The following is a 27,197-nucleotide window of genomic DNA, read 5'->3' on the forward strand; positions in this document are numbered from 1 at the left end:
ATTATACAGCCATTAAAAAGAAGGAAATCCTGCCAAATGCAACAAGATGGATAAACCTTGAAGATATTATGTTAAGTAAAATAAGGCAGTCACAGAAGAACAAATTCTGCATGATTCTACTTATATGAAGTATCTAAAATAGTCAAAGTCATAGAATTAGAGAGTAGTGGTTTCAAGGGGTTATGGAGAGTGGGAAATGAGGAGTTGATAACCAACAGGTGTAATGTGTCAGTTATGTAAAATGTGTAAGTTCTAGAGACCTGCTGTACAATATTGCGGCTACAGTTAATAGTACTGCATTGTGCACTTAAAATTTTGTTAAGAGGATAGATCCCATATTAAATGTGCTTAATGTATATAAAACGATATATATTTTTTTCTACCCAATATGTCAATAGTGCCCCATTAAGAGAAGATGCTTTTCAATTCTGGCAGAACATTTCTTTACAGTATTTTAGCAAGACCTGGTGCAACTCCTTGCTTGAGAATGTGGGGATGCTTGTCACCATAGCATTGTTCTTAGCCTTTGGGCCAAGCTAAAATTGAGAAGGATTCCAATTTTAATATTGGGTTATACATAGCTACTGCATTATGTATTCAGGATTCACAATCTAGTTTTGGGGATGCTGGAGGCAAAGGAATAAAGACTAATCTACCATCTAAAAGTAACTGCAGGCAGTTCTTACTTTGCATGCTACTGTGTTAACTGAAACCAGTGCATGTTGGAACCAGAGGAGCTGTGGCCTTGCTTTACACAGCAACTGAATTGCCACAGAGCCATGCAAAACCAGGACATAGTTCTTATATTCACCAGATTTGGTTAACACTGTATCGTGCAAAGTGAGGACTATCTGCATTTATTGTCTGGAGGGCTTCATTTAAGAGAAATAGCCAAATTTCTTTGCCACCGCACTAATCTCAAGAGACTTAGAATTCTGTGCACTTTGGAATTCTTATCTGGCTGTGTGGCTCAGTTGAATGCTCTCCTTTACATCTGGGAGGAATAATAAATAAGGAAAAACAAGTTTCAGAAATACTAAAGAAAGGAGAGATCTGAATATAAAATATTCCAATTATATTTGATTTACTATATCTTATAAATCAAAGCATATTTATTATAAACTTTGATATTGGTTGGGTTTTTTGCGAACCTGTTCAGTTGAATAGAAGAAAACAAGACTGTCTATAGAACATACACCGACTATAGAGCATTCTGTCATTGACTAAATCTCCAGGTTGGAAGTCTCTCACACTATGATATAATCTCAATTAGTTTAATTGCATAATATCAGTATATGTTATGCTCTGATTTCAGTCAGTTTCATTTGCTTTTATTTAATAGTATTTTGAGAATGTGATATTGATATTGCAAACATTGATTCATATCAGAATCCTGGTAGCATCGATTGAAATGGAGCTGCTCAGAAGAAAAAATAGAGAAATTATAGTCCTCTTGCTATTTCTGGTTACCATTATAGTCATCATTCTTTACTTCAAAAACAGAAGAGATAGGAAATGAATTTAAAATCTATTTCCTATGGTTTAGAACTTGATAAGTTTTTTTCTTAAAAGAAAATAGCAATATAGAGGGAAGTTGTCTGCATATCCCTTAGATTCAAATTAGACTTCTTTCTGAAAATTTTGCATATCTTATTTTAGATAATGCTACTTATTACTGTTTTATCTAGTTCTAATCTCTCTACCTGATTCCTACATGACTGTTATTTCCAAAATTAAGGTATTATCATGAAATACTTAATATTTAGCTGAAAATCCTGTACCAGACTTGTCTGTAAGTGTGAACTTAATGGATTTGAAAATATTTAATCTGCTTTCTTGCCAATTTCTCATGATTACCTTGAAAAACTATATATGTTAATTGGTCTAATACATAAAATTTAGACAGATATGGTTAGATATTTGTTAGAAATACCTGTAATATACATATTTATTTTTAAATAGACTACTTGCCCTATTTTTGTTTTCAGTTCACAATCAATTCTTCCTTGTAGTTATTTATAAATCAGAATGATACATGTCTTTAAGGTACTGCAGTCAGTGGAATTGCTGATAATAGTTGGAAAAGAGATATATTTTATTCTTTCCTCTAAAAAAGTCACCTCAGGATAATATCCAGTTTTTTTTTTTTAACCCAGTAAAAGTTTTAGGCTATTATTTACTGAGTTAAACATAAAACCTGATTTTTTAAAAAGCATGGGGTATTGTATTTTTTCCTAGATATCTACTTGTGTTTTGTGTCAGGGAAAGATCAAGCATCATATAATTGAAGGTTTAATTATAAATTAAGATCATAGTAATTGAGTCTGACTCTCAAACAATAAAGACTGATAGATAAATTTCCACAAATTTTGTGTACCTAGGATCATAACACTGATATACTCTTTTAAATGTTGGATCCTTCCTCTAAATTGCTATAGCACATTTCAAACAGGCTTAAAGCTGCCCACCATGGTATATAAATATGTGACGTCAGATAACACAACACTGAAAGAGGAGTAAATTGTGTATACATTCATAAATTTTATACAAAAAATAATTCTTACTCTACAGCAAAAAGATTCCTCAAACTTTAGTAGGGAGAATAAAAATTACGTATTTAAAAAATAATATTGGTGAAAAATTTATAAGAACCAAAGTCATAGAAATGCATGAAAATTATAGGGATAATTGAGGAGGTAAAGTATGAAACTTAGGATATCTTGCCTTTCAGGGAAAATACATTCTAGAAATTTAATGGAGATTCGTACCTAAAATTAATCTGTATGTTGGTCTCATCTACATGCATGCTAATGCTTATCTGTTTCAATGTATATCATTATGTAATGTGTCCAAGGACTATCTTTATTTTGTACATGTATAATCTAATCTGTACCTGTACATTATTCCATGCTTAATAATAGCTACTTTTAATTGATAATTTACTATAGATTATCAACTTAACTTTCCATGAACAATTGTAATTAATAGTCCAAGGTCCTCCTAAGATAAGTAGTAAGACATAGGTTGACTTATTTTACATGAGGTATATAAAGCAATTTGCCCAAGGTCACATAGCTAGTAAGTAGTGAAGCTAGGCTTGAACCTGTTCTCTTTTTTTTTTTTTTTTTTTTTTAAACATCTTTATTGGAGCATAATTGCTTTACAATGGTATGTTAGTTTCAGCTTCACAACAAAATGAATCAGTTATATATATACATATGTTCCCATATCTCTTCCCGCTTGCATCACCCTCCCTCCCACCCTCCCTATCCCACCCCTCCAGGCGGTCACACAGCACCGAGCTGATCTCCCTGTGCTATGCGGCTGCTTCCGCAGCCGCATACACTACCTTACGTTTGGTAGTGTATACATACATGTATACACTACCAAACGTAAGGTAGATAGCAGCTATGCGGCTGCTATCTACCTTACGTTTGGTAGTGTATACATGTCCATGCCTCTTTATTGCTTTGTCACCGTTTACCCTTCCCCCTCCCCATAGCCTCAAGTCCATTCTCTAGTAAGTCTGTGTCTTTATTCCTGTTTCACCCCTAGGTTTTTCATGACATTTTTTTTTTCTTAAATTGCATATATATGTGTTAGCATACGGTATTTATCTCTCTCTTTCTGACTTACTTCACTCTGTATGACAGACTCTAGGTCTATCCACCTCATTACAAATAGCTCAATTTCGTCTCTTTTTATGGCTGAGTAATACTCCATTGTATATATGTGCCACATCTTCTTTATCCATTCGTCCGATGATGGACACTTAGGTTGTTTCCATCTCTGGGCTATTGTAAATAGAGCTGCAATGAACATTTTGGTACATGACTCTTTTTGAATTATGGTTTTCTCAGGGTATATGCCCAGTAGTGGGATTGCTGGGTCATATGGTAGTTCTATTTGTAGCTTTTTAAGGAACCTCCATACTGTTCTCCACAGTGGCTGTATCAATTTACATTCCCACCAACAGTGTAAGAGGGTTCCCTTTTCTCCACACCCTCTCCAGCATTTATTGTTTCTAGATTTTTTGATGATGGCCATTCTGACTGGTGTGAGATGATATCTCATTGTAGTTTTGATTTGCATTTCTCTAATGATTAGTGATGTTGAGCATTCTTTCATGTGTTTGTTGGCACTCTGTATATCTTCTTTGGAGAAATGTCTATTTAGGTCTTCTGCCCATTTTTGGATTGGGTTGTTTGTTGTTTTGTTATTAAGCTGCATGAGCTGCTTATAAATTTTGGAGATTAATCCTTTGTCAGTTGCTTCATTTGCAAATATTTTCTCCCATTCTGAGGGTTGTCTTTTGGTCTTCTTTATGGTTTCCTTTGCTGCGCAAAAGCTTTTAAGTTTCATTAGGTCCCATTTGTTTACTTTTGTTTTTATTTCCATTTCTCTAGGAGGTGGGTCAAAAAGGATCTTGCTGTGATTTATGTCATAGAGTGCTCTGCCTATGTTTTCCTCTAAGAGTTTGATAGTTTCTGGCCTTACATTTAGGTCTTTAATCCATTTTGAGCTTATTTTTGTGTATGGTGTTAGGGAGTGATCTAATCTCATACTTTTACATGTAGCTGTCCAGTTTTCCCAGCACCACTTATTGAATAGGCTGTCCTTTCTCCACTGTACATTTCTGCCTCCTTTGTCAAAGATAAGGTGACCATATGTGCGTGGGTTTATCTCTGGGCTTTCTATCCTGTTCCATTGATCTATCTTTCTGTTTTTGTGCCAGTACCATACTGTCTTGATTACTGTAGCTTTGTAGTATAGTCTGAAGTCAGGAAGCCTGATTCCTCCAGCTCCATTTTTCGTTCTCAAAATTGCTTTGGCTATTCGGGGTCTTTTGTGTTTCCATACAAATTGTGAGATTTTTTGTTCTAGTTCTGTGAAAAATGCCAGAACCTGTTCTCTTGATCACTAAGATATTTCTTCTTGCATGTGTGTTACATCTTGTAGGCTTGAGGTAGAATTAAAGGGCTGTTGGCTACTCCTCAGCCAGGTTCTCTTGGGATGATTGGTCCTCTATTGTGTTAAAAAAAAATATCTGATCATCAGTCTTGCCATCCAGAAATTTAAATTCTGCAGTAAACTCAAAGATAATCAGCTTCTCAATGGCTGGTATACACTAACCAAACTGATATATATCCAGAATGAAAATGTACTAATATAGGATAATGAACATTTCAAAGTGATCTCAAGTACTACTGTCAGCCAGTCAGCTTGCCCTTTCCTTATAGGAGTTCATGGGAGGATTCAACATAAATTTATGAAATTCCTTTAACATTTATTGGTCATGCTTTGTGATAACTACCGAAGATACAGAGATGGTAAGTGCCTCACTGAGCTAATTTAGCCCTCAAATGGATGGCAAAGACAGATGAGTAGAATGACAATTATAAAATGATGTGGTAGAGTTGTGAGTGGGTTAAGTGGAAGATGCTGTGGAAGAACCATTACCCCAGCTTGAGGGACTCAGGAAAGTCTCCTGAGAGGAGGTGATGCCTGGGCTGAGTCTCAAAGGGTAAGATTTAACCAGAGGAGTGAGGGGTGTCTTTCTAGGCAGAAGGATCTGTGGAGCAGAAGCATAGAAGTAAGAAAACACTTGACACAAAAGGGAAGTACAGGGTTCATTATGATAGAGAGTATAAGGTTTCTTTTGAGGAAGTGGTAAAAAGTGAAATAAGAAAAGTCTAGAACTATATAATGAATGACTTCATGCATAAATATGCTTGATATGTTTTTCATCCTAAAAGGAATAGGATCTTATTAAGGATTTTGAGTATAGGAGTGACATATACATATTTCCATTTAAAACACATCATTCTGAAGTAGTGGTTCTTAAAGTTTAGCCTGCCTCAGACTCACTTGGAGGGCTTGTTAAGAGTTTCTGATTCAGCAGGACTGGAGTAAACCCCAAGAAAATGCATTTGTAAGTTCGTAGGTGACACTGATGCTACTAGTTTCCAGGTCACATTGTGAGAAACACTTCTCTGGAGAAGAGATTGTATAAGGATGAGAGTAGAAAAAAAGAACTCAAAAAGACACTATTTTGGAGAAATCCAGGAATAGGGGAAAAATAAAATGAGGCTTTGAACTAAGGTAGTGAATGGAGTGGATGATGAAAGGAGGTAGTAGATTGAACTAAGCAGATATCTAGAAGGAAAAATTGACTGGCTTGGTATTTGAATACCAGAGTGAGGGAACACTCTATTGACCTCCAGAAATCTCAATTGACTGTTTATTGGAAATGCCAAAAGAGATAAATGCTGGGAGAAGAAATTGGATGGAGGCAGTTGCCCAGAGTAATGGCAGAGGAGGAGAGGAGATGAGGTCTGATGTGACCATATTAAATCTGAGATAACAAGTACCCATCAATGTGTAAAAGTTGGCAAAAAGGAGCTGAGTCTGAGTCAGGATTTAGCAAAAGGTTCCCTTTATCACCTCAGCCATATGGAAGGGAATAGACAAGGAAAAAAGCAGCATAAAAAAATCATAATGGAAAGTGCTTCAAAGAGGGCACTCCATGGAAAAGGCAGAACCTTAAATCTCTTTGGTACTTTCTTCAGAAAACCCTATTCCATGCAACACTGACACAATTATGTTTTTGATACATATTAGATTTCCTGTCTAGGTTTGAGTTTGAAAAGGATACTTTGAACTTAGAAATATATAACAAAAATCTTTGGAATTTTACTTTTTTGCTAAATCCAGTGGCATTAACGCTCTTATCTGTAGGTCAGACAAGGATATTCGTTTTTCCATCAGAGAATATCCACCTCACCTCAGAAAAATTCTGCTTGCAGTTTTATTCATTTCTTCTACAAATATTGAATAAGTATGTTTTCTGCCAAGTCACTATATGGCATGCCAAGATGTCCTCCACATTTTTTTCCACACCTCCACTTACTCAAGAGAGCATAATAGTTAAAAATCATTGCCTCTGAAGTTAGCCTGTTTAGCTTTGAACACTTAGTAGTTAATGTAACCTTTGTCAAGTCATTTAAACTCTTGAAGACTCAGTTCCATCATCTTAAAAATGGTGAAAATAATCAGCTAAAAGAGCTGGGATGCTTTTTAATGAGGCAATAGAACTCTCAGCATGGCATCTGGTACAGTAAATGCTTAATAAATGTTAATTATTATGTTACCCAACCAAGGTCTTAGGGCAGACTTACCCAGTGTGCGTTCAAAAACAAATACAATTCCAGCAACGTGAAATACTCAGACTTACTGTCACTTTATAAAATTTCCCTTTACAACCCCTATATGTTGTAAATTCAGCACCTTATTTCTCTGAATTCTTCCTCATGTTATTCTTCAGATTGACATTCTGAAAGATCCTTGAAGTCAGAGAGGATGTCATAGCGTCTGGATTCCATACACCAGATTCAGTGTGGTGCCTTGTGCTTATTTTGTGTGCAACATGCATTTGTTGACTAAATTGTCTTTGTCATTCTCATGCCCTACGAGACTGTGAACTCTTTGAAAGCTGTGACCTTGACTTATTCATCATCATGCTCTCTGTGTCCAGCACAGTGCCTCAGTCATAACAGATGCTCAGTCATTCTCATTTGAAGGAATTAATTGTGTGGCTCAGGGAAAATTCGGATTTGGGCTGGACTATGCTTGCAGTAAGAGTGTAGATATTTTCCTTTATTAAAAAAATTTAAAGAATGACTAAATAGGACTCTTTCTGGCTTCCGTAAGAAAGACGATTTATTGGTTGTGTGTGTTTCTTGCTTCTTCTCTGCCTCCCCGGAAATTTACCCTGTAAAGTTGCCAAGAAAACACTAACAGCTTAAGCCTGGTAGAGGAGGAAGATGCCTCATTAATAAACTCAGCTTCATTATTTGGATGCTTGCCTCAAGGAGCTGGTGTTCTGGGATGAAAGATTGTTTCCATTAAGCCTTATGTAAAAAACTGAATGATTTTTTAAAAGAAATTTTGTTTTCTGACTGTTACTCATTGCCAGTGCTATGTACCTACACACCATGAAATGTTACATAAAAATAAACATTATTGATTTTTAGTTTAATGTATTTGAACTATTTATTAATGCTCAGCACATATGTTATATAAAGTTATCAAGCACTGATTTATTTATTGTGCAATAATTAGGGTATCAGGTCTTTAATTTGAAGTATTGACAGTATTTCACCAGAAGATAAACTTAATGTATTGTTTATTATCTATTAAATCATCTTGTGTATTTTCCTTCTTATGAACTAGAAACTCTGGGATATATAGAAATGTATTGCCTCAAGATAATATAGAGTTGAGTGTCTTTTTTAAGGAGGATATCTCATTAGTGATGTATAATGGAAAAAAATGTACACTGTGCTTGGGGTTATAACACCCAGGATTTCAAAGCTGCTTTGGAGCATTTACCGGCTGTGTGATCTTGGGCAAGTCATTCATTAACTTGTTCATTCAGGCATTCGAAAAAGATTTGGTGTACAGACACTATTACCTTGAGCCATGCTTTCGAAGTGATACATTTATACAACAATTAGAAATCCTTCATCATTTGTATACTCTGAGACTTGGCTGTTTTAGGTATAAAATTATATTACCTGCTTCACTCATTCAGTCAGTCAGTCATCCATTCAAAAAGTACTTGTTGAGCTCCATGTGTGGCAAACTGCTCTAGAGGCTGATGAGTGGTGCTCATCCCTTGCTGAACTCGTGACAACATTGTTCTTTTACCTTTACTCCTTTGGGCTTGGAGTGGTTATTATGATTTTCCGTCAGTCTCCATGCTTCACATTCCGCTGGATCCATTAAACCCTCCATACCTCTATAAAATATCCTCTGATTAAATGCTCTTTTACATTGTTTTCGAGTTTGCCTTTTGTTACCGGGTAGAACCTTCACTGATTTAGACAGTTAGTTATATTTGGCTTGTTTTTCACACAGCAATGGAGCCAGTGTGGCTGGGTGGCATGAGAAAGAAGGATATGGCAAAAGACAAGATCAGTGAAGTGGGCAAAGCCAGATCATCACAGGGCTTGCATGACATAGTAATAAGTTTGTATTTTGTTCTAAGATTAGTGGGAAACCATGGAGGGGTTTGGATCATGGGAGTAATCTGATTTAATGTGCATTTTAAATAGATAGCTCTGACTGCAGTGTGGAGAATATATGAGGAATGAAGATACAAGAACAGATGCAGGGACAACAGTTAGGAAGATCATTCTTTAGCCCAAGGGAGAATATTGTTGATTTGGTCCAAGGGATCAGGTTGGTAGTAATGCAGGTGGTAAGAAATAGTCTAATTCAAGCCATATTTTAAAGATAGAATTGGCAGGATTTGCTGATGGATTTGGACCTAAGAAACTGGGTACATGGTGATGTCAAGATGGACAGTACTGGGACAGAAACCTAATTTGGGGGAGGTTTTCAGGTGAAAATCAAGTTTGATTTTGCATTAAGTTTTAGATAACTGTAATACACCCAAGTGGAGGTTGTAGGCAGTGTAAATCTCTGAGGATAAAAGGAATCCAGAATTCATTAGCATACATGGTACTTAGGAGCCATGGTACTAAATAAAATTACACAGAAGGTGAAACTCAATGGATACTAAGACAAAAAGTATTTCAGGAAGGATGGAGTGGTTAACTGTGTCAAATGTGACTTAGAGACAAGAAAAATGATGATGAACATTGACAGTTGATTCAGCTAATTGGTTGTCATTGGCAGCCTTGATAAGAGGGGTAGCAGTGATGTAGCGGGGACAAAAGCCTGCATCGAGAGAGAACGGAACGTGAGGGATATTCGGGGGGAATTTTTCCATAAAACGGATGAGAGAAATGCTTAATTTTGATATTTTGAATATATGAATTTTGTAAACTTCTCTACAAACATAAAATGTCTCATCATATTTTTAAAGACCTTGAAACAAATTTTAAATATAATAATTCAGTAAATATGGTTGATGTTTTCCTATTGATTTCACTATACTAATATATTTTTGATAGATTGTTTAGTGCATGAAAATGTACTCTATATTGAAATATAATCACTTTCCTCTAAAGATATTCTAAAATAATTGCAAATTACAAATATGCATAAATCAAATTTCAAAATACTCATAGCTGGTAACAATATTGTAATGCTTTAAGTATTTTCATACTATGTAAAGTGATTCTTTAGAAGAGTAGTACTTGAAAACTTGATATTAACTTTAAATGTAACTATTAGGTTTTAAGATATTCTGGGTCTGATGACATGTGCAATGTTAGATTCAACTGACTGTTTAGAATTTTCTATTCTTCATTTTTAATGTATTTGATACCCAAGCTACCTTAACATCTTTCCCTTGACCGTAACTGGCTGATCGTACTTTTCAGGGATAAAAATAAGGATCCAGCAATAGCCCTGAGTGAAACCTCAACTTCTAATATCCTCCTTTTTCCTACCTCCACACAGAGGAAGCAAGATTTACAACATCTGAACTTAATGATCTGCAGGGCAAACCACATGATTAATCCCTATAGCTCCATCATTCAAATTGTCTGTCAAGGGAAAAATATGTCAACTTTTAGAGCAAGGGAAAAAGTTGCAGATGGGCAACCAACAGCATCAGTGCAGCACAAAGTGGAGTTTATTTTAAACCTGGGCGGAGGTGATACCCATGCTCCAGGCTGCCCTCAAATTTCACTCTGCTTAGAGCTCTGACACTGACTGCTCCACTGTATCTGTGGCTCGCCGTTCCCAAGCCTTAAGACTTCTGATTCATGGGTCAGCCTTGAATTACCAGGTTTCCATCTCAGAAGCAGGGTTTTCCCATATTAAAAGAGACTGACTGTATACGGCTTGTGTCAAGGACTGCTAATAACCTCGCTCAGGTATTTGAACCTTGGAGAGGGAAGTGAAACTTTCATTACCTGAATTTTCTTTTTAAGAAGTGAATTGGATTCCATAATTAATAGATCCTAGTTTATTTGGTTCTGTGTAGATAACAGCAGCCCGTATAAAGGAGGCTATATAATGCTGATATTAAGCAGCAAGCTGTCCCTGTCCCTGTGTGTCAGGTTGGCTTGCCACACTTCTGTAGATTTGACTGGGAAGGAGACAGTGATTCCAAATGGATTGAAAGAATATATTACATATACAGCATAAACAAAGTCTCCGTGGTGTCAGCTTTCCACACCCCTAAAAGGGCCAGGACTAGGGTGAGACAAGTAAGGTACTTAGGGCACAAAGTTTAAGGAGTCATTCACTCTCAGGATTGTACAAGTGTCAGCTTGTTTTTGCAGATGTCTAAGAATGAGGTGCCTAGGGTATAACATTTAAGGAGGCACTCACTGTCAGGATCCTGCAGGGGCAGGATCAGCACCTGTATGACCTTCAAAATGAGTGCCTCCTTGAATTTTGCACCTTAGTCACATCAGTAGCCTAAATCCAATTCTGTACTTGGTCGCTAGGCCCACAGGACAACACTAAATTGGATGAGCCAGATGACAGACAACAAGAGTGACAGGCTGCTCTGCTGGGGAGGAGCCCACTCCATATTGCACCTTAGCAGTTTTATAGCCTGCAGATGGATCTGGGGATGGGGGAGATGAGTGCAGTGGAAAGTTCCATGCCTCATTGGTGCCAGGGAGGAGAATGAGAAACAGCCATATGTAAGGTCTTCATGACTTGCTTACCTGGAGGTCCACAGGATATTCCACCAAGACATGGGCCAACCTAAGGTTAGCTTTGCCTACGTGGCCCATGTGGATATGTGCAAGGTCACCAGGACGCCAGGATAAAGCTGTTCTCCTACAACTGGTATTAAAAACGTAGGTTTGGAGTCAAACAAATATATTTTGTAACCCCACTTCTTAATAGCTGTGTGATATTGGGTAAATTATATAAACCTTTTAGCCTAAGTGAGAAAAGAAATAACTACTTTGTAAGGCTCTTATAACTACCCTATAAAACTGTTTATAATGTATATAAAGCATTTAAAGAGTGCCTGCATGTAGTAAATGTTCAGTAAGTAGTTATTATTTTATTAGCTATTAAATCTAAATGAATATGGTAAGCAACATAGTTTTAAAAAATTCCATAACGTAGTAAAAAATCAAAGTTTGTTTTGAATGTTTTAATCAAACAACATTATTACAGTAGTAAGTTTAAAAACCATCTAGGAAATCAATGTTTTTACTTTTTAGTGTCTCCCTTTTTGTTATCTCTATAAAAATACATGTAAATAACAAGATAGACAAATTTGTCAAAGATTTAAGTTATATTTTGTAGATAAGATATTCAGCAACCATCAGAAAGACTGACTCACTTTCAACTATTTTCAGAGTTTCTCAAGGGATTTATTTCACCTATTAATTTTACAACATAAATGCATTCATGCACACTTATGCTTGTTATTCACACTTGAAAATTTTTTTTGCGTCAAGTGATAGATAAGCCATGTTTAATTTGGGCATCTATCCAAGTAGGACACTCTCTCTCAACTTACACTCAAAATAGAAAATAAGATAAAAAAAGATTTTTTAATTAAAAGAATAAACAGAATAAAAGAATATATCTGTATTCTCTTTAGAGCCATGAGTTCATAATTTGCTTTAATTCAACATGTTAAAAGACAGAAATACCAATGCCTTTTCCATTCATCTTCAAAATTCTATTGTTGCTTTATTTTTTTTTCAAGACCATGACTATCATGAAAAGTTTAAAATTTTACAGATCTGAGCATTGGCCCAACTTTTCTACGATGGCAAGAAATCATGGTAGAACTTTTAATTAACAAGATGACAAAATGCCTCAACTAAATTGCTAAGATATTTTTTCTCTGAATTAATTTCCCTATTATCTCTCTGATAATGTCATCAGAAATTCTATTGTTAATATAATTTATATGCCTTTCTATGAATAACGAAGGTATTAACTCAAAATATACTTAACACCTTTTTTTTGTTCTTTTCATTTAAAATGTGCTTGGAAGAAACCTTTCATGTGAATAGAACTTTGTTTTTTGTCATGGTCATAACAGGAGTATTATCAAAAAATGCAAAGATCTGTGTGTTTTATTTTGTTAATCTAATACTTTAGCCATTTCATTACCATTTTATTTCACTCCATGAAATTCTAAAACAATTTTTAGATTATATTTTAATCTTTGGATTCAAAAGGAATGCTAATTTTGTTTGCCGATTTATAAATATGTTTCATGCTTAATTTTATTGTATACTGACATGATTTACTTAGATAACAATAGAAATGTTAAAGATCACATAAGATCAAATAATTTAGATGATTTGATTGTTTATGGTATGCGTGGTGTTGGAATAAAGAATTTCAATAGGATGGAGAGGGAGGGCCTTTTCAAAATAGACTTAATATTGCAGACATATTAATTAGGATCTTTTAGTGTTTGGGAGCCAGAAACTTATCTTAAAGTTGCAGGCAGGGAGAACATACAGTTTCAAACATTGCTCAAATGATATTATCAAGGACTTAAGACACTCCCATTATATCTTATAGAATCCACATTGCCTTAATTCTCTGGCAGGCCCCTACAACATTTGAAACAATTTTTATAAGCCTCTTTTAGAACTAGAATGGAGAGGGAAGAAGTTCTTCAAAGGGATGCTGGGTAGGAAAAAATATTATATACAATATATGCATTACGAAGAAGACAGTAAGTTTCTTGGCAAGCATTCTTGTGGTTGCCTTATCATTCATGGCCCTTAATAAAATATGCATGCAGAAATTCATCACTCATCAAGTCAGCTCCTTCAGATGGAAACTTTCACCACACCATCCCTTCCTTCTTCCCTGCCCTGCCTTTAATGTTTCCTGCACGTGCTCATTTGAGTCCCATATTTATTGTTAAGATTCCCCATTTTTGAGATACCGGTGAAATGATGTAATTGAGTCCCAAGTGAATTAGTAGCATATCTTCTTAATGATATCCAGGTGTTGGCTGTTTCTCTGATCATAGATATTTAAATTTCTTTTCCTTCTATCTTTACTCAATTATCTTTCTTTCATCTTTGATTTCTTACTGAAATACATTTCCCCAGGTTCCTCAAACCTATCCATTCAACTAGATGCAAACAGATAAGAAGTGACCAGGGTCACAATAAAGAAACTTTTTAGCAAAAACTGTAACTTATCAATTTAGCCCCAAACTCCTATTCATCTACCTGTGAGCAGACAGGTTTTGTTGTTGTTGTTGTTTTGTTTTTTCGTTTGGGAGGAGTGGGGGGATGGTTTAAAAATTAAAACAGTTGCAAACATTAAAGTCCTGAGAGATTTTACTTAAAAACCTAAAATTCTAGCTTCTTTTGAAAAAGCTATATGATTAGTAACCCTGGGACCAAAGCCGTACAACTGATAAGCCTGAGCTCTAGTTCCTAAAACAGCGCACTTGCTCTCGAGTTTGTCACAGCATCACCCATTTCTTCATTTGTGATACCTTTGTCAATTGTAATCATTTCTCAGGCATGATCTACTGTGGTTACCGATTTAAGATTAGAAATCAATCCTTATAAAAGAATAGCTAATCTGTCCATATCTGTTAATATTTTCATCTTCTATGTATAGTAATAGAGTGAACTGTAGATAATTAGATTTTTTTGTAGTTTAAGCATTTTCCATGGGTTCAGTATTTGCAAATAATATATTAAATTGCAGTTTCATTAAATTTTCTTTTTTCTGTTCTGCCCTCACTTCAGCTTCTTAGATAATGAAACATCTGCTTTCCCACCTAGAGCCATTTTCTTTACATATTTCAAAAATAATTAGTCTGTTTGTATTTTTTTTCTATTTACAGATTATACAGAGTTGGAGAAAATATCTAGATTTTTAGATATGACAGTTGGTATAGCATTACAGTGTGTAAGATTGTCTCAAAACAAAACAAAAATATAGCTGACTGCCCTAACTTTGTAGCTAAAGAAAATATTACACTGTGGGACTGGGAAATTCTCCATGCTGTTGAGTGGCATTTTACAATCAACACCTCTCCCCTTTTCAGGATATCGAATCCCTAACAGGAGGGCTGACTGGTTCTAAGGGGGCTGATCCACCGGTAAGTTAGATTCTTCCTTAAATTTAACTATTGACGAAATGAATTATGTACATACCAGATCATCAGAGTTACTTGTATACAAATTGTCATACAGGTAACTTTTTGAAATAGTTTCTTTCAAAACTTTATAGCTATTGCAGTAACTAATACAAAAATGTGAACTTGCTCTGAGGTGTCATTTAGTGTTTTAAAAAGTTTTAATACTCATAAAATTCATCTCCATACGTTGATTCTAAAAATAAGAATAAAAGCTTCATTAGTATGTGTAAACACCTTATGTCCTACTAACGGGCTACAAAAAAAGTTAAAGCTTTTTGGAACTTGAGAGTTTACCATTGTAAATAAGTGTATGATTTCAGTTGCAATATACTTTCTAGTTACTGAGAAAAAATTATTTTATCAGCCCATTTTTTTCACAGTATTGATTCTTGATATTGCTGTTTCTTTCCTGCTTTACCCAGGAAGCTTCTAGAAAATTGGAGAAAGTGCTTGAAAGTTTTAAAAGATTATCATTTTTAGGCAATAGCAAGAGATTGATAGTCTAGTATTGGAACATTGTAGTCCTTTCTGTGATGTCTGATTTCAGAAAACATTGAGTAAAACAACATTCCTGTGATTTCATGCTTGAGGCACAAACATGAGTTCATGGTGTATATCTAAAGTAATAAAATTCAATTTATTTCAACAAACAGCCAATGCATAAATTTGTATCACTGCTTGCTTTTCACTTAGCACTGTGAGGTTTAATGTGGAACACACAGAATCCTGTGTTGTCAGTTTTTAGCTATACTTCATCTAGGCATCTAGCTGAAGTATATAACTACTTTAAGACACCACTGAAGTGTTAAAAAGATAACTTTCAATTGTATCTCTTTCTCTCCTGTCTCACTCTCATGTGTCTCATGATGTTGTCTAATCTTCATAATGCTCCTAAAGTAGGCTAAACAACATGTTTTAGTCCTTTCCCTTCCTTTTGTTTTCATTGTCTAAATTTATGCAGGAAAAAAAATGTACTGTCTTCAGATAGCTGCTTATATTTAGTCCCTGAACCTATTATACTGCAGCATAAGACAAGATGAAATGTAATTCAGTGTAGTAGTGTAGGTGACTGCTTATGTGATGTAATTTCATCCTGCTGCTTTGTGTTACGTTTGTGCATAGCATTCAACTTTTATTAGAAGAAAAAATTCATTTCCTTTAAAATACTTCCCTCAGTGTTCACTGATTCCTGAAAGAATCCTGCGATTAGAGATAAGTTGGTTTTAAGAGGATTTGTCCCTTGTTCAAAACTAAACTAAACTAAACACCTCTCTTCTGCATGTGACCATAAAACTCTTACCTGCTATTTACATATTAAAATAAATTAGTTTATCATATCCTTTCAAGAAAGCAAGTTTCTAAACATGAAAGATTGAGTCAGCATAAATCCTAGTTACTGAAAGAAGCCCCTTACAGGGGAAAAAGGTCACAGAAAGGAAAGATGGTGACCTAAAGGCGAACTTAATCAACTTAATTCCCAAAAGCTAAAAGTGAACTGTATATTTGTCTGTATTTTTATACTACATGTGTGTATGTCTTTTTTCTTTGGACATAATTTATAATATTACGAAGATATAGGTTCTCTCTTGGCCATCCCTTACCATGATGATGGGTATTTTATACTGCTACCTACATTTTCTGAAATTCAATGGTAGTGCTTACTTTATAACTTTTTGTAGAGTGGAAAACATCACACAAATGTCAGAGTACATAAGAACTAAGACAATCTAGGGTGTTAACAGTATACATACATTTAGTGTTTCCCACTGTTAAAGAGATATTGAGAGGATATTACCAAGAGCTAGGTAATAAAATCACTTTTTAATCCTTTATAAAGCTTATATAAAGTAGTCTAAGTATGAAGGTAAAATGGTAATGGTGTCTAGAGTTGCTTCAGTCATTTAAGAATAAGGCTTTGAATTAAGCTATTGTTTTTGCCCCCGTTAGAAAACTGAAAGTCAGATTAAATTATATATAACCTAAGTCCATTTGAAGTTTCATATTACTTTTTCCTTCTTTAAAAAAAGGCCTTTCTAATAGATTATCTGAATACTGTTATCCATTATCCATTTCTAAAGTTGTGTCTTTTTTATAAATGTTGACAGCGTATTACTAAACCCATTCTATGATGAAATTTTCATTGGTAAGAAATTCAAGTTCCTATAATTTTTCCTCATTGAACAGAATATATAAAGTGTTGAATGAATGGTCTCTCACAAGGATATGTAGCTGTGGAGTAATTTCTTTACCAGTATAATAGAAATATCAGATACATCTTTAAATATAAATGGCATATTTAAAAATTGAAAAATTTTCTGTGGGTGGATATAAATATTATTTCTGAAGCATTAGGAAAAAGTGAATTTTGCATTTTTTCAAATAGTAAGCATGTATAAAAAGTTGCAAATGTCAAATTTGCAAATGTCATTATAAATAAATTTGCATATCTGGTAAGAATAAATTTGAGTGACTCCAGGAATATAGTTTGCATTAATATTTTTATTATTTAATATTTTTAACAATATGTTAAGTACATTTTTTGAAAATTCAAGAAGTCTCAGTTTTAATGCTAATAATAACACAGAATCACTCATTCATTATTTTCAGGGGCAATTCAGGAAGTTTTATAATGGCTTTCTTCTGAAAAGAATTTCAAAAAGTATGTTTTTAAATTTGTAAACTGGAAATCAGTTGCTGCTACAAATAGAACTTGCAGATTTTTCTAAATCACATAGTTATCTTAGAAAATAAACCCTTCTATCATTAAGAAAAATATGGCCCATTATGTTAACTTAAAATTGTCTTTGAAAATTTGTATCAAAGATATTCTACATTCTGCATATATTTTTCATTCATAAAAATTAGATCACAGATTAACCTCCAGTGTAAAAACATAGCATATATTTACATATAAAAATAAAAAGGAAATAGATAATTAAAATCTAAAGGGTAAAATATCATTATTAAGTGCTTTTTTAATATACCATTTTTCTATAGTGTTTTAAATTTAAAATATTACCATTATTAAAAATGAAGAGCTTGTGAAATGTATAGGTGTCAGGGATATCCCTCATTATCAAGTTGTCAGGTCATCAGGCCGGCCATTAGGAAGGCCAGGGTAAGGTCTAGGTAACTCAGTTTCTGATAGCCAAGGGGATTTTAGATGCTGAAAAACAGGTATAAAGCATGAATAGTTATACTGCTATACCAGCTGAACCTGGTATCTGGAGAGCTGTGGATATGCAGGTCCATGTGGTACCAGTAGTGTGACAGATCACTGTCCTGTTTTGAGCCCATGAGCTGGTGACATAGAGGATTTGGAACCTCAGCCTGGAGCCAGGATTCGTCCCAGACTGTGAGCTAGGTCTAAGTCTGCAGGTGGGTTTTAGTAGCTCAGCTGGCTTGGCCACAAAAGTTAAGTTTCGTGATATAGATCTAAACAGACTAATGTATACAATGAGGGGAGTTTCTCTTTGTCATTTGGTTTAAGAAACTTTCTGATTATTTATAAACTGATATAAACTAGCTAGTTACTTTCCTATTATTTCTGATTCTTTTTGAGGGTTACTATGGACAAAATCTAATAAAGAGTAATGTGGGACAAACCCTAGACTATATGAAACAAATTACTGAACACACTGGTCAAGTGTTGAAGTGTCCTGATAGTTCACAGTTCTATTATCAGTGTTTGAATCAAGTCCACCTCATTGCCTCATCCAGGACTTACAGCAAGAATGCCACTGGGGCTATTCAGTTCCTCCCTTGTTTTTCTTTCTATTTGTTACCCCGGAGTGAGAAGCTCTATAAATTTGCTTCCTACACAACTTAGTATTTTAATTGTTCTAAGTTTCCGTTATTCAAATGCTAATGGTTCTCTTTATTTCTAGAGTGTGATGAATAAGTGAGTATGCATCTAATTGGTATCCTTGGGCTTGATATGCACACTGTCCTGAACATTCTCCAGCTCTATTAATTCTTTCCCCACTGAGGAACCAGAATTGTACATTCCATGTTTTTGTACTTTCTGTTCTCATTTTAATGGTCTTCCTGATGGTTCTTAGCAATTTGAGTAAACACTCCACAGAATTTAAAACAAATTCAATTTCCTGAGGGTGCTATTTAGACCAGGTTATATATTTTTCATATTGTAGATAGCATTAAAATTTTAAAGTCTCCAAAACTGATCTTAATTTGATTATTCAAAAAATTCCAATGTTCTACTCACTTGCTTCAAAAGATAAGGGAATAAAATATGTGAGTCTGAATTTTTATCTAATTTCATTTCTTTCAGCCTGAATGTTATATTGCTATATTACTAACTTTCATTCTCGTATTTGTTTAGTCAGAATTCAGTGTATATTTGAGTGTATGCTGTTTGCTAGACATTTGTTTAGGTTTTGGGAATACAGTCGTAAACAATTCACAGTTTCTTATTTCAGAATCTTACAATATAGTGGAGTAGACAGGTTGGTAAAAACTAATTACAATATAATGTAAGCACAGGATGAAATGAAAATAAGAGGATCACGTAATCCAATTGATGGGAGTAAAAAGGGGCTGGAGGATCAAGGAGGGCAAATAAAAGAAAATAGTATCTAATTGTAGAATGAGTTGAAGTTTGCCAACTGAGAAACATGGAACATGGAATTTTAAGTAAGGAAATACTATATGCATAAGTTAAAAATTAGAAAATAACTTACAGTGGCTAGAGTATGAAATAAGCTGAAGGATGGGAGGTAGTGGTGAGATAGAAGGTAAAAGATTAATCCAGGGCAAGAAGTAATTTCATGGAAAAAAAATGTACTCTATACTAAAGAACATGAGGACCCATTAAAGTCTTTAAACAGGAGAGTCACTTTATCAGCTCTGTCCTATAGAAACATTTTTCTGACTCTAGTGGAGAGTGATTTAGAGAAACGACTAAGCAGGAAAACCATTGAAAAAGGCTCTTGCAGTCATCCAAAGGAGGGATGACAAAAATGATAATGGTGATTTTTTTTTTTTGTCTGTCCTACTATATTATAAAACTAATTGAGGCAATGTCTCAGGGGAAAGTCAACATTTTATTTTGTTTAAAACAATAAATTTTTAGTATGAGCCTATCAAGTGACAGTGAGAATGGAGAGGAATAAACTGATTCATGAGCTATTAAGGACTTAGTGAACACACAAGAATAAGTGGTGGTTTGGAGGAAGGAGAATAAAACTTATTGAAGAGTCAAGGATGATTTTGAACTTTCTAATTTGGCAATTGAATGGATAAAGGTACCATACATAGAGACAAGAATCCCATGAGGTAGAGCATTTCTGGAGGGGGGATATTGAGTTCAGTTTTGGACACATTAAATTGAGGTGACAGAGTTTGGAATATATGAATGATTTTGGAATTTAAAGGTTAGATATCATTTATAGCCATTAATTTGAACATGTAGAATAGTTAATTGACACTGTTGGAGCTGATGAAATCATTCCAAAAAAATGTATTCTGAATGAGAAGATAAGAGTTCAGAATAAACCCCTGAGGAAGAAAAGCATTTAAAGGTCAGAGGAAAGGGAAAGGGAAAATTAAGAGGAAGAGTATTTCTCAAAAAAGATAAAACAGGTTGGTTACAGGAAAGAATACCAGGAAAGTTTGTAATCACAAATGCCAAGGTCAAGAGAGGGTGGTGAAAAGGGTTATTAGCAGTTTCAGGATGTTGAGAGTTCAACAACAGAGTGCCCCACTGAAATTTAGCAACAAGAGGATAAAGGGTGGTCTAGGTGAGAATAATTTTAGTGGAGTAATTCAGGTAGAATCAAGTTTCCAGTGGCCTAAGAAATTAAATGGAAGGTAAGAATTGGATTCAGTGGCTAAGGAAACAATTTCTAAGTGTTTAATTATGAAGGAAGTGAAAAGAAATAATAGCCAATATAAGCGATGAGGCTGAGAGACAATTATTTTAAGGAGAGAAAATTTGAGTGTGTTGAAACATACGGAAAGCACATAGAGAGGGAAAAGAATTTACTGAGGAAAGAGAAGTTAATTAATAGGTCATTGGATGAAGCAGAAAAAGATGGACTCCAGAGCATGTTACACAGAAAGAGAAATGTCGCTTCAGATGTGAAATGGAAGTAGGAAAAAAGAATGGAAACTGATGCAAACATTTTTGTAGGTGGGGATCTTAAAAAGTTGCAAGAGTTTCCATTTAATCGTTTCTGTTTTCCCCACAAAGTTAAAAAGACCTAATTAGCTGGCAGTAGTGGGGAGATGATGGGTTAAGATATTTCAGGAATATAGAGAAGATGCATCTAGCCATTATGGATTGTGGGAGAATTAGGTAGACCATAGATGGATTAGTGGAAAGTGTTGGGGTACACTTGTAGGCAGTGAATTTGTAGTGGTTATAAATAAACTCAAAGGTGTGTTTTCTTTTCCTCCAACAGTGCTCTGTAGCCCAGGTATGGGCGGGAGTGGGGGGGATGCCTACAGTCATTTTAATTTCAGGCTGTGGTTCTGCCAGTCAATTACTGTGGAAGGCCAATGGAGCAAGATAATTGAGAATATTAGCAAGAATGTCATAAAGTCTAAGCTGAATAAGAATTTCAGTGAAGGTAGGAAGAGATTGATGAAGCAGAGTATTCAGGGTCTCAATAAATTTGAAAAACAGGGTGTAGGAAGAGGGATACAGAATTGTGGTGAGAGGGTAAAATGCTTGATTTAAGCATTTTAGGACCAAAACATTCCCAGGTGCTGGTAAGACCCAAGTTGTGGTCATGGAAATGGATGAAGTACAGAGGGAATGAAGCTCATTGGAACTGATGACATCAAGGAACTGAGAGGCCAGTTGGATGGATTATCTATGTGGACCCTGCAGTCTTTTCTACCTATATTTACTCCCTTGATAATTCTAGCCTGTTTTACAGCTTAAGTGCCATCTAGACACTGATAACTGAATAATTTACATCTCTAGACTGGATCACTCCCCTGAACTTCAGACTTGTATATCCAACTAAATATTTGACATGTCTACTTGTATATCCAATATGAATTTAAAGCATAACAAATTAAAAACTGAGCTTCTGGTCTTTGTCACTCTCCACAAACCTCCTGCAGTTTCCCACCTATCAATTAATGGCAATTTCATGCACTATTTACAAAGTTAAAGCCTTAGAGTCATCCTATGAGTTCTGTCTTCATAATTTGTTGATAATTTAACCAATTTTCAGAAACACCCGTACAAAATTACCACCTTGATCAGAACCACCATCCTTTTCATATGTCCTTTTTCAGTGAACCAAGCAGGATAAATTTCTTAAAATATGAGTCAGATCATGTCACATCAAGGCTTAAATCATCATTGGCTTCCCATCAGAATAAAATCCCCAAAGCCCATGGAGTGGTTTCTAAGATGCTTCATGACTTCTCACCTTACAATTCCTCTAGGAACTCATCTCATACCTTCCTTCCCATAGTTCATTCCAACTTGATATCCCTTTACCTGGGTATGCTGTTGCTATTATTCCTTCTGCTTACCATACTGTCTCCACAGATAGCCCCTAAACCTACTCTCTCACTTTCCTTGGGTCTTTTGTTCAAATGCTAATTTATCAGAAAGATCATCCAATATTCTTTTCTCTGGCCCTATGTGTTTATTGTTTGTTTTCTTCTACTGTAATATAAACTCCATATAGTCAGAGGCATTGTCTCTTTTGTTCACTATTATATTCCAAAGGTCTAGAATAATACTGTTATGTGAGTTCCTCAGTGTATATTTGCTGAATGAGTAAGAACAAATACTGTCAAACACATGATTTATATGATCATATTTGTGTACTTAATATATTGATAAGAACTCTAGCAGAATACCTTATGGAGAAAGGGATTGAGGCTGTTATAATAATTCTGGAATGAGATTACACGAGTGTACTTCAGATTATGGTAGTGGTAGCAAGAATTAAAATAGCAGAGAATAAAAACCTTACAAAGGCAGTATTAATAGAATCTTCCGGTGGGAAAAGAAATAGGACTCAAGGATAACTACAAATATTGGCCACTGGGAAAAATAACAGCAGTGCAAAAATCATAAGGATATATTTGGATACTGAATATCTTATTTATTTATCTTGTTTGATATCATTAAATATAATCCCTTTGAAAGCAGAAATTTCTGCCTGGTTTATAACTACACTCCAACAAACAAATGAATGAAGAAGAGGAATTTAATAGGTCTTCAGATGGAACAAATGGAAACCAAGTATTGAAAATTTCAATAAATAAGAAAGTAAAAGATGTGAAGTGGAACTTCCATTGTGGATTCAAAATTTTACTTAGAGCCTCAAAGCATAGTACCATTGGTGATAAGCATCTCCGCATTTCATGAAGAAGTGCTAAACATACCCACAGACTTACTAGTTAATAATTACAGTAGTATCAGTCCTGCCACTGTGAATCACCACCTTTAGCCTCTCTAAGTGAAAACCAGAAAGGACTCATTCGCAGAATTTCAGCCGGTAAGAAGTAATGCAGGGTTTTTACTCTCATGACGAAGAGAAAGGTGTCCTTCTCCTAAGCCAAATGGGAGTGGACCCAAAGGAATGACTCATAGAAGAAGGCAGTGTTATCTCTGTGTTTAGATTTTATTCAACAGCTATCTCAGCGGGCAATTCCATGGAATATATGTAAGGCAAGGGGAGAAGGAAATTAATGTGTATCCCTTAGAGTTTGAAGATATACACATAACAACTGAATCAAATGTTTGCTTCCTATGTGCTGGTGTGGCTAGGGGATAGGGAAGAAACGAATCAATAACTTCATTTTAATTATTTAACTTATCAATATTTTTAACTAGTCAGCTAGTCAGAATAGGTACTTAAAATATTGAAGTCATGAATATGTAGCCAAAATAATGAAAGATAGTTCGTATGCAGGAATTTTGTCGTGAGAGAAATGTAATGCTTTGTATATATGATACCAAAAGATTTCTGTGTTAGGTAATTTCCTATTCATTAATGCATTACTGATTAGACCTATTTAAGCATCTGTATTTCAACACAAGCTACTTATTTAGAGGGCACATTTGAACATGGTTTCCTATATTCAAACATTTATATCATGTTTAATATGAAAGTGAGCAAAGAGATATGAATTATAGACTAACATCTAAAAGTTGGGTTAGAATAACACTGAATGAGGAAGCACTTTTGAGATCTCTCAGCATATTGTTTCACTGGTGATTAATGTGTTAAGAAACATTTTAGAAATGATTTTTTCCAGAATAGGAGAAGTTATTTGGGAAGCTTAAAACAACTTCTTGTTAGAAATAAGGGTCTTAGTTGTTACTTACTATTAATTTCTCATCAATCTATAAGAATAAAGGTACTTGAAATTTTTTTGAGGGAAAAGCAATATATTAATGAAAAAGGACATAATAAGTAAAATAAATTAGGAACTTGCATTATTGCAAAGATATATTATTTTTGTTAATAATAATAAAACAATAAACTATATATTAATATATACTCAGTTTTCTGATCATATAAAGTTTAATATGAATCATTTTAATTTACCTATCTTTGTTCCTCAAAATCCCTATTGCAGTTCTGTCCAAAATAGTAATATTATTTCAATTACAGACATTGTAAATACTTGTATTTTATTCTTTTCCTATCTTTTCTATTTCTCTTTATTTTTATTGTACATAAATTTATTTGTACATATGTGTGTATTTATATATAGCATATATAAGCACATTTAAGTATATATATAAATATATATAATATATATAAACATACATATTTATATATATTTCTTTTTTTTAATTTTAATATGTATTTTCTCCTACAAAAAATGGGATTTTTTTTAGTTTCTTGACTAAACAAGAGGCTGGTTTCTAATTAGACTGCTCTTATCCAACATAATAAAGTGGGACTATTTTTATTCTTGATATTCATCTTATTCATCTTATTCAAAGATGCTTATAATTTTGGATGTTTATTTGAAAGACAGATGGATGAATACAGCTTTATACATGTAATTGCTCATTAAAATGTGAAAAATATAAAGTAAGAATAAAAGTTTATTTAGGAAACATATTTGTAATGCTACTGTGTATGCAGTACTATTCTGGGACTTTAGAAAAAATGAAAGATATCAATTCAGTGCTATAGATTTTTGCACTCTAACTGGTTACCAATTGTTTCTTTTAAAAACATGATTGATAAGTGTAAAACAATGGTACATAGATAAATACTTTTGTGTTATATGGAAATAATCACAGTAAGTGTGTTTAGGGGGGATTTTTTGGAAGACTTGTTTTGAGAGGTGAATGTTGAACCAGATGTTGAAGATCTAATTTGCATTAAGCTAAAATCTTTATTTTGGATGGAAGGAATTAAGGGTCTTTCGTATCCAAAAGTAGTTCAACTCTATAGACTTTAGCAACTCATAAAACTGGCTATTGCAACTTATTTATAGTACATCAGTTTAAATTTAATTGCTGAAGTTTAGAGTATAAAATTAAACCTGGTCTTGGGGTACTTTTTTAAAAGTATATGTGAGTTATTTTTTTCTAGGAAGGCCCAGACACCCTCCAGGGGCCTCTGCAGCTTAATGGCTAAACACCTGTTCAGCCTCAATGAGATTAGACTATGGGCCAATTCTTATTTGGCCATTCCAGAAAAGAGTCATGATTGCACCCAGCTGGCCCTCTAAGAAGGAGGGTCTGATGAGCCACTCCTGCATAGCCTGAGGCAGTAGAATTTGCACAGATTTAGGGCTGCTGCTATTGCTTTTCCAGGGATCCCAGTGAGGTGATGCACTACCTCGTTTGGCAAAATGAGAAAGGAGCTAGTTTTCTGATGATTTGCCCCATTCTACCACTGGTATTCATCAAATGTTGGCTGGAGAAACTGCACACTTCTGTGGCTCCCCCATTTCCTCATTAGGCTTCCAGAGGAGGCAGCATTGAGGCTTACTTGTCCTTCTAGCCCTGCCTAGGAACTTGTGTTGCCATGTGAAGGAACTTACCTGGAAGGAAAACAACTTATTCTAACTACCTTTCAGTAACTACATTGTCTTTTTCAAATGCACACTCAGGGAAACATGAATCAGCAAAATGTGAATGCTGAAATTACATGCATATTCTCTTTTTTCACTTAACATTAATTATAACCACTACAGGCACTTTAAAAAGGAATCTGATTATATATTCATAACAAAGTTATTATTTTGCAAAATTATTATTTTCAGTTGAAATCTGTGTTGTTTCAAGAACACCACATAATAGGAATATGCCTTATGATAGGCTATTAAATTATTTTTCAAAAGATATTTGAATATACTTATTTATAAGTATAGGCTATTAAATTAGTTTTCAAAAGATATTATTTAAAAGATATTTGAATTCAAATATCTTTTGAAAAATAATTTAATAGCCTCTACTTATATATATACTTATAAAATTATAAGTGTTATAGGAAATATACTTATAAAATTATAATAAATGTTATAGGAAAAGTAGAAGAGTTATAATATTAAAAATTTAATATTTGGCTAAAAATGTTCATCAAAGTCCCTGGAAAGTTGCAAAATCATCTTTTGGCTATATAGCAAATTCTCCAGATATCTTATATTTTACTCATAGGAACAATTTATATTTTTATTGGAGTATGGTGGAAAGTTTTGTGGTAATGCTAGTTATTTTTTCTATTTTTCCTTTTCTTCATCATAGATTAAAATGAGTAATCCACATGAGTGACTATTTTTCTTCTATGGACAAGCTTTTTGAAAAAAAAAAATTAAAAATCTTGGTATTCATATCCAGAAACACTGGGTTTCATTTAATTTACATTACCATTCTCTAAAAGGCCAGGAAATTCACTAAAATTTGATATTACAACCAACATCATTATTTTAACTTTTAAATAAGTGTATATAAGTAATTGTATTAAATATAAGTGGAAGTAATTGCATTAAATATAAGTGGAAAAAATAGTCAATGTGAAATAAAGACTGTCTGAATGCATTTTTTTTTTTTTTTTTTTTTGCGGTACGCGGGCCTCTCACTGTTGTGGCCTCTCCCGTTGCAGAGCACAGGCTCTGGACGCGGAGGCTCAGCGGCCATGGCTCACGGGCCCAG

General features: G+C 34.3%; 1 protein-coding gene across 14 annotated transcripts in view; it reads left to right on the forward strand.

The window, feature by feature from the left end:
- PPFIA2 (PTPRF interacting protein alpha 2) overlaps window positions 1–27,197 on the forward strand; it is a 475,760-nt gene that overhangs the window by 71,577 nt on the left and 376,986 nt on the right. For 10 of the 14 annotated variants that reach the window (XR_009565609.1, XM_060306813.1, XM_060306805.1 and 7 more), the window contains exon 3: window positions 14,990–15,043. The exons of the other annotated variants lie outside the window; for them this stretch is intronic. Coding sequence is in view for 9 of the 10 variants with exons in the window: in XM_060306813.1 (XP_060162796.1) it covers window positions 14,990–15,043 (54 nt within the window). In the remaining variant the exon portion in view is untranslated. The remainder of the gene's footprint in view (window positions 1–14,989; window positions 15,044–27,197) is intronic. 14 annotated transcript variants of the gene reach the window in all.

Source organism: Globicephala melas, chromosome 10, assembly GCF_963455315.2.
Source record: "Globicephala melas chromosome 10, mGloMel1.2, whole genome shotgun sequence".
In the NCBI taxonomy this organism is placed as follows: domain Eukaryota; kingdom Metazoa; phylum Chordata; class Mammalia; order Artiodactyla; family Delphinidae; genus Globicephala; species Globicephala melas.